Source organism: Coffea arabica, chromosome 8e (genome assembly GCF_036785885.1).
Source record: "Coffea arabica cultivar ET-39 chromosome 8e, Coffea Arabica ET-39 HiFi, whole genome shotgun sequence".
Taxonomy (NCBI): Eukaryota; Viridiplantae; Streptophyta; class Magnoliopsida; order Gentianales; family Rubiaceae; genus Coffea; species Coffea arabica.
The window spans coordinates 44,258,370-44,270,587 of record NC_092324.1 but is presented as its reverse complement, the minus strand read 5'-3'; the positions used below and the strand labels follow the sequence as shown (position 1 = coordinate 44,270,587).

At 34.1% G+C, this 12,218-nt stretch overlaps 1 protein-coding gene across 1 annotated transcript; it reads left to right on the top strand.

Moving 5' to 3' along the window:
- Positions 1 to 6,850: 6,850 nt before the first annotated feature.
- On the top strand, positions 6,851 to 10,503 carry LOC113703547 (LRR receptor-like serine/threonine-protein kinase EFR). Its single transcript, XM_027224942.2, has 2 exons — positions 6,851 to 9,554; positions 9,826 to 10,503. The coding sequence occupies exons 1-2, from the start codon at positions 6,851 to 6,853 to the stop codon at positions 10,227 to 10,229; spliced, it is 3,108 nt and encodes a 1,035-aa protein (XP_027080743.2). The 3' UTR covers positions 10,230 to 10,503.
- The last annotated feature ends 1,715 nt before the right edge of the window (positions 10,504 to 12,218 follow it).

Sequence of the window (12,218 nt, the reverse complement as noted above, 5' to 3'; positions counted from 1 at the left end):
ACATACTTATGGATTTTTACTTGGAAATAAATGTATGCTTTAAACATTTTATTTTCTTGTTTTGTCGTGTTAGCCATGCTGATTTAAAAGTTGAAGTCAACCGGCTCAACTCTGCTTGAGCATTTTGACAGGTGTCGAGTCTGTACAATAATAATTACCTACTCAAGAAAAATATAAATTTTGTATATAGCAGTGAGTAGGGTTGAATCCACAGAGACTGGGGATAATTCGTTTCTTCCAAAGTCCGAAGTATGGGGGTTTTCAGGATTAAATGCTAACTAAATAAATTAACTGCAGAAAATAATTAATTAAAAGAAATAATTGGGAGAACTCTAGCCAAGGGTATACTTCAGAAATGGTTCATGCACTGATCATCAATTCACAGATAATTCCAACATTTACTAATAGATAAGTTATAATTGTCATGCACGCGATAAACTAGGGGTGGCAATTCCTGACACGACCGAAAACACGACACGAACCTAACACGAAATTAATGGGTTTGGGTTGAGGTTTCGGGGATTCGGGTCAGAATTGGGTCGAACCCGATGAACCCGAAAAGAAAACAGGTTGATTTCAGGTCAACCCGTGGTGACCTGATATGACCCGATATGACCCGTTTACGAATTAAAAATAATTTAATAAACATAAAAATTATTTTATCTAACTAAACTAAATAGTCTAAATCATTCTTTTTTCAAAGGTATTAATTACTTAATCATACATGAATTTATTTAACTTGTGTAAAGTTGAAATTATTATATTTGGATAAATAATATATTATGTTATTTTTTACTTTTATGCTGTTTTAATTTATTTTATATTTGATTTGGGATAAAACACTTTTACGGTGTTTAATTTATTTTAGATTTAGTTTGAAATTATTTATTTAAATTTTTATTACTTGATGATGTAATTAATTTTGTGAGAAATTGATTTTATTAGAAATTACAGTGATAAATTAATAAATTAAAATTAAGTTTCGGGTCATTTCGGGTCGACCCGCCAACCCGCCAACCCGAAATTTTCGGGTTTGTGTCAGGTATCCTGACCCGTTTCGGGTTGGCGGATCAGGTTCGGGTCAGTGGGTTTTTTATTATACTTGGGCCTCAACCCGACCCGTCAACCCGAACCCGACCCGATTGCCACCCCTACGATAAACAACCAATCTTTCCTTAATTTCTCGATAGTTAAGGTACGACCGTTAACTATTTTTCTAACCCAAAAACAACCCTAGGTACAACCAAAGGATTTAATTTCTAGATTGCATTAATAATTAGAAAGGCCCAATCACAACTAACAAATACGCTACGAGGGTTTGTTTAAACTAGATCGTATGTTCCCCTGACATAAACCCAATTACGCCAGTTGCCACTGAGATAGAGATAACGAACAATTACAGATTCAATTACCCCTACTTAGCAAAATAGCGTATATGAATAATTAATTATTGCGCACTAATCAATCATACACAAGGGCTATAACAATTAAAAACAGGAAACACACAAATACCAATAAATGAGGAAGCGATTAAAATAAATTCGATCTCACAATAATTGCAGAACCAAGTCTTCAGTTGTCCCCTTGACTAGAATTAGGAGATTAGTCCTCCACTAATGGAGAACAACCAAGCGAAAAGGCTATCTGAAGCTTACAAAATTGTTCCCGGCCAAATCGGCCAGCTAGCCAAAAAGAAAATAAAAATCAAAGCAATTGTGCTCTTTTTTTTTTTCTTTGAAAGAAGATCACCCCGAATTTGTTGCTGGCTGAAGTCTTAATCACGCGGGATCCAGCTTCATCTCCCTCAAATCCGTGCAAAGGAAATCAAAAAATAAGAAATTGCTGCTTCCTCCGAGTATTAATCACACGGGCCGGCCATCCTATCATTTCCTAATTTTTAGCTTTTTGAAACCAAATAGACTTCCTCTTAATCTTCCGCCAATAATCCACGTATACTCCATTTTGAATTGGAAAACCATGCTTGAAAAATCGCATCTTTTATCTCTTTTTGCTCCATCTTCCTATAATTAGTACCAAATACCAAATATAAGTAGAATCTATCAATTAATACAATATTTGGCTAAAATCAAGGGGAAAATAATTATAAATTTAGCAACAAATTATGACCTATCACATTTGAAGATTGGGTTAAAGAAGTTTTTTAGCCACCAATATCTGGGAATATAATTCATCTTATTCCCCTGTTCCCCATGCCTTTATTGCCCTCTTCCCTCTATTAAGCATTTGTTCTTTTTATTTAATTGAATAATAAAACGTGTGCATTTAGTAGTGAGACGTCTACATCTAGCCCATCCATCTGTTGAACTAAAATAATGGTAATTATTCAAAATTAAAAAAAGGCATAGATTTATATGCATTTGAGAGGACGATAAGCCATTTTACATCCAAATCATTTGATTTGTAAGCATAAAGGCTCCTACCTTATTACCCAATTTATTTGTTTTCAGGGCTTTAGGGTTTGTTTAGTTCACAGACAGGATGAAATGGAAAGACTCATCCTTGGATTATTAATCCTGGGTTAAGTCATCCTCAAATTAATAATCCAAGTTATTTAGTGTTTGGTTGGTTCTAGGTTGAATATGATATGTTGAAAAATAACTCAATCATGTGTTTGATTGGATATTAGATGAGATAAGATTACTATTTTAATGATCAAAGTACCCCTTAATTTGTAGGATCGTTTTAGTAAAATAATTTATAACATTTATCACATTTATTAAAATAAAATAATTTGAAACCTTAGAATTATAAAATAAATCAAGAGTTTTGATATATAAAAATTTGCATTCACTCAAACTCAACCTATTCGGACCTTTAAAAATAAGTTTTAACCTAGTTTTTGAATATAAATTTGAAATTCAATTAAAAAATTGGCCGAGTTTTCGCTAAACTAGGGTTAAATTGAATAAAACCCAACCCATTTAAGAGTTTTAAATCAAGGGATAATTTCAGAAACCTCCCCAAAGGTATCTGACAATTTCACTGAGCTCCCCTGAGATTTGAAAAATTATACATACCTCCCTTGTCATTTAAAATGACAATTGTACTCTTAAATATTTTAATGAAAATCCCTTATTTTGTAGGCTTATACTTAGAATGAGTTTTAAAATTATTATTTCATTCCTTTTCCTTCTTATTCATTTTTTCTAATTTTTCGCTAATAAAATTGTAAAACTACCACTATTGCCCTAGTTTCTATTATAACCAAATGTCGAACTAGTGATTTTTTGACGAATTAATTTTATATGTAATCCAATGTTTTTGCTGATCTTTGTTTTCTATTTTTGGTATTAAAATTAACAATAAATCAAAAATAAATAGCCCAAAAACACTATTAAATTATGATAATCCCACTACTCCAAAAATTCATAAACTCTAAATTAATTATTTTAACATTTTTTTCTATCTTATAAATCTAAATCCATAATAAAATACCATCAAAAGTATCATATCATAGTAATAAAATTATTATTATAATTGTTTTTCAAATAGTAGATATGGACATGAAAAATTTGGCACATTTTCCTTATAATTATACTATATAATCTTATAATTGTATAGGAAAATAAATTAAAACTCATTACACAAGGATATTTTTGGGTATTCATTTAAAAACTGACCAAGTCAATATTATTTTAAGATTTTGTTACTAAAACTATCAAATCAAGGAAGGTAAGTATAATTTTTCAAATCTTAGAGGAGCTCAGTGAAATTATCAAAATCCTCCCCTGAGGTTTATGAAATTATCCCTTAAATCAACCAAACTCAAGCCAATATAGAAAATTTTTCTTTGGACCGAGGTGGAGCTTATTGAAGCCCTCATTTGCAAAGCCCAATTATAGAATTTGGTTGAGAAAATAAGGTTTGTAAGGGCAATTTAGTCCATTGATAATATAGTCCTTTTATTATGAAGTAGGGGCAAATTAGTCAAAAATTTAGATTAATTAATAAGGGTGAATTTGTCAAAAATTTTAAAAAATGAATGGGGCAAATTAGTAAATCTTTTTAATGTAATTAGTAGGGGCAAATTAATCCATTTATTATCATGTTATTATGTGACAATATGATTATATAATATTCAGTGTGAATTTGTATCATCCACAAGAGCAAATTAGTTCAAACATTGTTATGTTGGTGGTAGAGGCAAATTAGTCAAAAATAATAAATTAATTTGTAGGGGCAAATTAATCTATTCATATTATATTATCGTGTGAGTGTAAGGTTATATAATTATGATAGTATAAATTTATATTATTTGTAAGGATAAGTTAGTCTAATATTTCATCATCCTATCTCTTAGTCATTCCAGGATGACTAATATCACCTCTTTCATGGGATTATTTTATCCCATATATAGGGGATTAATTCGGTTAATTGGGATGTGTTATCTTATATATAAAATATAACCAAACACGGCCCTAGCTTGAAAATCTGTTCACCTAACCCCGAGCGTTAGCGGTCAAATCTAATTAATTATTTAAGATTTTAAGTTCCATCCTAATTAGGACAAAATGAATGTCTCAATTTTAATTTGAACTCTTAAATTCCTATTTATATTCTAGTCTGACATGTCTTAACTTTATGGTGTGGGATTGAGCTATCACTTAGCTCTCCTATGGTTTTAAGAGTTGATTAGAAATATGGTTTCCTCACATTTTTCCTTTGTGGCAAAGTTGATTAAAATATTAGAATTATTCCAATGTCAAGATGGAAATTATTTATTAACCACATGTACATAGATTAGAAAATCGTAAGAGGGTTATCTGAAAAAATGCTAAATTATAGGGGCTAAAGTGTAATGCATACTACATTTGTATATATTTTAGCCATTCCAGTCATTTTAGATTTTAAACGGCGGTAATCTTGACATTTCAGTTAATCCATTATAGGCATTTCCCAATTTTATAGGAACTTTTATACCAAAAACAATGTAGATCCAATTACTTCTTAGGGTCTTTGGTTGAGGTGAGATTCTATAGTTTGAACGTTATCTCCTATCGCTTGACACTTTAGTTTAATCACGAAGGGATTATGTGGAAAGGCTCTGATACACAAGATGATAAAGTATAACTTACCTAAGAATAAATAAGAAAGAAACTTAATCATGCATAAAAGACTGAAGCAAAATAAGAAAGAAACTTAGTCATGCATAAAACTTTGAAGCAAATTTGACCTGTTGGACGATTTTTCCATTCTATTAATTTTCCTCTTTAGCTTTTGGAAATAATGTTTCTCATAGAAAAAGTTTTCTGAGATACGAACATGCTAATGCAAACCTTTATACTGGTCAAAGGGCAGAGCCACAAATAATTTCTAGTGGAAGCAAAATTAATATTAAATTTCTTCTTATTTTTTCTGAAAGCCATAATAATAGCATTTGTATAACAAGTAAATGGACCAATAATCATCTTGCGTGTTTGTTTTATTAGGTTACTAAATTGTAAGTTGGTGGAAGCTCGCTGACCATTTCTGAATGTAAGTTCTCACAACGAAGTTTAGCTCATTTTACTCGAAAATATACCAAGAAATTATTTCGTTTCAGTTGTGTTATTAGGTGTGTTATTGAGTGCCCTAAACATCCGTTAGAAAAACCCTAACAGTGAATATCATATTTTGCCCATGTTATCCAATTTTATCCATTAATCCGATACTTAATACCCATATCTCATCAGTATGCCTCATTTCTAGATCTAAATGGCTAAATGGATGAAGACAATAGAAATTAGATGAATGGGAAAGACGAGGCATCTAAGCTAAGCTAAATGATCAAATGGAATTGGGGAAAAAAAATCAAGTGAACAAAATAAGAAATTTTTCAAAGGGTTCAGCCGGTATTAGTATAGTCTGCCCAATTTAATAAGTCTGCTAACTGGGCCCTTGGCAAAGAGCCCAAGGGGGTTCATAATCACTCGTGTGGAAAATTTTCAGTTGGAACGGCGGTCATTTTATGGGTCTTGAATTATGATTCATTAATCCAGTCACTGAATGGCCCATCAGCTCATTTTCTAATTGGTGTGGTCATTTTCCAAATTGATAGACGGTGATACGTAAAGGACCAATAACCATTTTCCCAGCTGCGGACCATAAATGATAGCCTTCACCCACTATTTTTCCGTTTCATTAAAAATCTTGGGACCACCAAATTATCCCTCATGTTTTGGAAAAAAATAAAAAACTTTTTCTTGTCTATCACACATTCTAAAATGAAGCAAATTAGCTTCAGGATGACAATCTGATATAGATTTTAGGAATAACATTGGAGCATTACTTTAAAATTTTTTTCTTAACCCAGCAGACACCTGATATGTACATATTACATTAAGTCAACATAAAAAAAAAAGAAAAAACTAAAAATTATAACATAAAAAACAAACCCTTCTTTTTGAAAAAAAATTAAAATTTTTTGAGAAAATGGCATTAAAACAACATAAAAAGGGTAAATTTGGGAACAGATTAAACAGAACTCACCTAAGCCAACCGACAGATTCTTGTGATTTGTGTTAACTGGGAAGATCAAGTACTCCACACAAATGAAGGCTTCCCGCTAATCATCATCTATGGTAGATGATCACATTAATCCCAGCTTTGAAAAGTATTGGTCATGGTCGATATGCGTAAATTGCAAGTCGGTGGAAGCTTACTGGCCATTTCTGTATTAAGTTCTGACAACGATAAAATGAGCTTCCACCAAAACGATATACCAAGAAAATTAGTTCCAATTGTGTGGGCTATACACAAGATTCTATAACAGCTCAAAACATTATTGTTCCCATTACGCAGAAACTTTTATCATTCAATCATCAGTTTGTAGCCAATCCCAACAAAGACCATGTGGGGACTTCGCTCATCGACATTAGCAAACATTTTTCTCCTACTTTCAGTAAGCCATGTTTCATCTGCTAAACAATTTCAAAATGAGACCGATCGACTTGCTCTGCTTGAATTCAAGAAGCAGATATATGATGACCCGTTTGGTGTGCTGATTTCCTGGAACCATTCACAGCACCATTGCCAGTGGGCAGGAGTCACCTGTGGTACTCGACATCAGAGGGTCATAGCCTTGACTCTACGGCATAAGCAGTTGTCTGGAACCATATCTCCTCATGTCGGAAATCTAAGCTTCATGAGGTTCATGAAACTTGGGGAGAATCAATTCCATGGTGGGATTCCCCAAGAATTTGGTCGCCTCCTCAGGCTAAGAGTCTTGAACTTGTCAAGTAATGCACTCGGTGGAAAAATCCCAGCAAACCTGAGCTACTGCACAGAGATGATAGATATTAGCCTACATGACAACAAGCTAGAAGGGAAAATTCCGATTGATCAGCTGAGCAATTTGAAGAAGCTTGAAATTTTTTTTCTTTACACAAACAATTTGACAGGAGAGATTCCCTCCTCCATTGGTAACTTATCATCGCTGACTCAACTCGATTTTGGCCCTAACAATCTGGAGGGAAATTTGCCCGTGGAAATGGGGCTCTTAAAAAGGTTATCTTTTTTTGCAGCAGCAGAAAATAAACTCTCTGGTATAATCCCTGCCTCTATCTTTAATAGTTCAGCCATTACTACCATTTCAGTGGCCTACAATTCCTTTCATGGCAATCTCCCAACCAACATAGGTCTCACCCTACCAAATCTGGAAGGATTACTTATTGGGGACAACAAGTTCTATGGAAACTTTCCAACTTCAATCACCAATGCTTCTGAGCTTGAGGTACTTGATCTTTCGCATAATAAGTTTGCCGGCCAAATTCCAACTAATTTAGGAGATCTGACAAATCTTCAAATTTTAAATCTTGAAAGAAACCTCTTCGGCGGTAATTCAACTGGAGACTTAGATTTTATTGCATCATTGACCAACTGCAGTGATCTCAGAATTTTTTCCTTGAGTTACAATAAATTTGGAGGTAATATACCTAGAGTCATGGCCAATCTCTCAAATCATCTCACAAAACTATTCCTTGGGGAAAATCAACTGTCAGGAAACATTCCAGAAGGATTCGGAAAAATTGCCAATCTATATCTCCTTACCCTTGAATCAAACTATCTTTCAGGGGTCATTCCAAGAGATTTTGGCAAATTACAAAATTTGCAACTTCTAAGTCTATACCAAAATGAGTTGTCAGGACAGATAGTCCCCACCCTATGCAATGCCACTGCTCTATACCGTCTAGAGTTATCAACTAACCAGTTTGAAGGGGGTAATATATTTGACAACGTTCTTATGAACTGTCAAAATTTGCAATATCTGGATATATCTCAAAACAAATTTACTGGAATTATATCACCACAGTTTTTGCAGACGCACTCATCACTGATGTACATGAAAATGGGTGAAAATTCGTTTAGTGGTTCTCTGCCATCTGAAATTGGAAAGCTTATACATTTGGTGGATTTCAATGTTTCCCACAACCAACTTGTTGGAGACATACCCATATCACTTGCTGATTGTTCAAATTTGGAGAATCTTTTTATGCAATCCAATTTTTTCCAAGGAACAATTCCACCAAATTTGGCTTCTTGGAAGAGCATCCAGCAATTAGACCTTTCAAGTAATAACTTGACTGGTCCAATACCCAGAGAACTTGAGAAGCTTCAGTTTTTGAACTACTTAAATCTTTCCTACAACGACATTGAGGGCGAGATACCAAAGACAGGAGTTTTCAGGAATGAAAGTCAAATATCATTGACTGGCAACAACAAACTCTGTGGAGGCATTCCAGAATTGGAGTTCCCACCTTGCCCAGTGATTAAGGGGAAAAACAGAGGAAAGCTGAAGGTTATCATATTGCTGTCCATTGTTTTACCAGCAACGCTTCTGGTTCTCGGTGCAATGTTGTTATATTTCTTGGTATATCCTAAAGGAGAAAGAAGAATGGTGGCGGGATTCTCTAGCATGCCCCCAAGAATCGATGAGCTCTTACGGCTTTCTTACCATGAACTTCTTCATGCAACTTCTGGATTTTCTCCAGAAAACTTAATTGGTTCAGGAAATTTTGGATCTGTCTACAAAGGAAGGCTAGAAAAACATGGCAACAAGCTTGTAGCAGTTAAAGTTCTTGATCTTCAAAAGAACGGAGCTTCGAAAAGTTTTAAGGCCGAATGCAAAGCATTGAGAAATATTCGCCATAGAAACCTCGTTTCTATCGTGAGTTATTGCTCCAGTATTGATTCCAAGGGTGATGAATTCAAAGCTCTAATCTATGAATTGATGGAAAATGGAAATCTGGACCTGTGGCTGCATCCTTCAGAGACAACTGATCAGGCAACAAGCTCAAGAAGTCTTAATCTTCTTCAGAAGCTAAATATTGGAATTGATGTGGCTTCAGCATTGCAATATCTTCACGACCACTGCGAAGCTGAGATTGTTCACTGTGATCTAAAACCAAGTAACATTCTTCTTGACAATGATCTTGTTGCTCATGTGGGTGATTTTGGATTGGCAAGGCTTCTCCCGAAACCCGTCAACAGATCTTCCGAGCAAAAAGGCAGCAGTACTATTGCTATAAAAGGAACAATCGGCTACGCAGCCCCAGGTAACACAAATTTTTATGGTCAAGATTTTACTTAATTGTGCGCAGAAATATAGAACTTTTGGGACATTTAATTCTTTTTAATTTTTTATTATAATTACTATGATATCACTAATCACCGATGCATAGTAGCTAATTTTAATTAAGTCATTTTGTTATAAAAGAAGGTCCACTATGCCCCAATCTAACATTTGATTAATTTTAATCACTTAGTTTTTTTTTATAGTTTTTCTTTTACCATCCAATAATAACATGTCTAGAAACAAAATCTCAGAGTATGGAATGGGTCTTGCGGCATCAACTCAAGGGGATGTCTACAGCTACGGCATTCTTTTGCTAGAGATGACTACAGGAAGGAGGCCAACAGATGATATATTCGTGGGTGACCTTGATCTACATAACTATGTTAATGGGGCTTTGCATGAACAAGTTTCTGAGATCGTGGACCCGTTGCTTCTTCTTGAAGGAGATGAAAACAGAAGTATGACTCCTGGAGGGAAAAATAGCAATGGTGGAAAGGAGATGGAGTGCATTATTTTCCTGCTGAAAATTGGACTTAAGTGCTCTGCAAGATTACCAAATGATAGGATGCATATGAATGAAGTTGTCAGAAAATTACATCTCATTAAGGATGTTTTCCTTGGTGTCAGGGTGCATCAAGAAAATTTTGAAGCTTAATATCTACAGGTATACTCAAGAATTTAATACAGCCCACAAGTTGAAGTCCATTTTTTCTATATTAGGTAAAGAATTTTAGTCTTGACCTAGGCTTGCAAGCTAACTCGTTCTATCAGTCAAAATCTATTCCAGTCCAAAAAAAGAGAAAAAAAAATCAAAAGCTATGCGTCGCGCTCACCAGCATGGAAAAAGATGGCTTCTCATACTAATGCATGAATTCTTGATTTGCAGCTGCTTACAAGCTGAAGTTGTTAATGGGGTGAGCTAATGAAGAAGACACCTTTGGCTTTTTATTTGAAAATAAAAATATAAATGGATGATTCAAACATATTCCTATAGTCTTTCTTTATAAGAATTAGATGTTCTGGAAGGCAGTCAATTGGCTCAATTCTGCTTGAACATCTTAATGCTTCCATATTATGCTTGGATCTAGTGCTTGAATAATATGCAATACATTATACTTACAATGCATAGTCTTGCTCCCACTTTCTTTGAATTTTGATTTTGCTGCTATATAAAATTTCAGTTACTATGAGAACAACATAAGGGGATAAAAGGAGAGGATCAATTGTACAAAAAATTCAAATGTTCCCTTATTACCATATCCGTATATTGCTCAATTAAGTCACCTTGCCTCTTAAAGCTATGGATCTAGCCATCGTAGGGCTCATACTTTTATGCCATATCTTGATGATTTTGAATGTAAAATGTTAGTAGGGCCTAGTAAGTAACCTAGGCAATATCGGGTTGAAATAAAAGTTAAAGAAGGAAGTGAAGGTGAAGGAGAAATTTTTAAAAAAAAAGAAAAAATGTAAAATAATTGGAGGAACTGCCAAGAAAAAAAAATCAGAAGGGAAAACGATTTTTGACTGAATAATTTATCTATGTGCAAGTCGCGTCCTCTAGCTCTGGCAGCACAACTTGGGTAAGGTATCAATTGGGAACATTCTACCATCGTAGTAATAACAGACTCTCCATTAGCAGGGAAAAAGGAAAGCAAAAAAGTGTATAGGGGGCAAAGTGTCATATTTTGACAAAACTTAGTTTTTTTGTGAGGGAATGTTTTTACAAAATTAGTTCATGAAGCAAAGTGAAATACCGACTTATATGAAGGTACACTTTGTTGCTTTGATAATATCATTAAGGCTTTTAATCTTTTTTGCACCATTAACGTATAAACGAGTTTAGGTCCATGCCATGCTATTTTGGTTTGAATTTAAATATCAAACTTTGCAAGCGTCTAAAAACCTGCTTGTCTATATACCAATAATGATATGTTCATTAAACAATCTCATTTTCAACTTGTTTAAAATAACACCATTATTATCTGATCAATATCATTTACTTGTGTTAATTGCACTTTGCACTCTTTGCTCCGATGATAGGTTGTAATTTTATCATTTATTTTATAATTAATTTCCTCTATTACCTGACCTGATGTGAATTAATTGTTGGATTTTACTCACTATTAGTATTTTGTATTTATTTCAAGGAGTATAACGAAAATATGATAACAAGTGTCAATTTGACAGGAAAGGAATCCAAGTCACAAAGCTTACCCTAAGGGCATTGTTGGCAACGAAAAAACTTGGGGCCATTTCGGTAATTGCCGAGGAAGAAAGCACGGGCTGGAGTCTTATTCCCTTGGGGAGCCGCAGCACATCAGGATGGCAATTAGATAGAAAATTAGAATGAGGAACAGAGAATGAGCACTATCCTTTGAGCTTTGCTTTTGACCTTTCCACTTTCGTTGTTTTCTTAGTAGTTATTCTCCACGCATGTCAGGAGAAAAATTAGGAGAAGTTTGACTTTCGTTTCTTTTAGCTTTTAGCAGTTTCTTTTTCTTTCTTCGGAAGTCAGACGAATTGAATGATTAACCACTTTCTGTAGCTGGCTTTTCTTCTTGATTGAAACGAAATCGAATTGTCCCAATTCTCGCAGTCAATGGCCGCGACTTTTGCTTCAATTTTGTATGAATTTTTCGCACCA

Coding starts and splice junctions, on each gene's coding strand:
- LOC113703547 (XM_027224942.2), top strand. CDS start 6,851: ATGTGGGGACTTCGCTCATCGACATTAGCAAACATTTTTCTCCTACTT. Junction 9,555..9,825: donor AATCGGCTACGCAGCCCCAG/GTAACACAAATT, acceptor ACAAAATCTCAG/AGTATGGAATGGGTCTTGCG.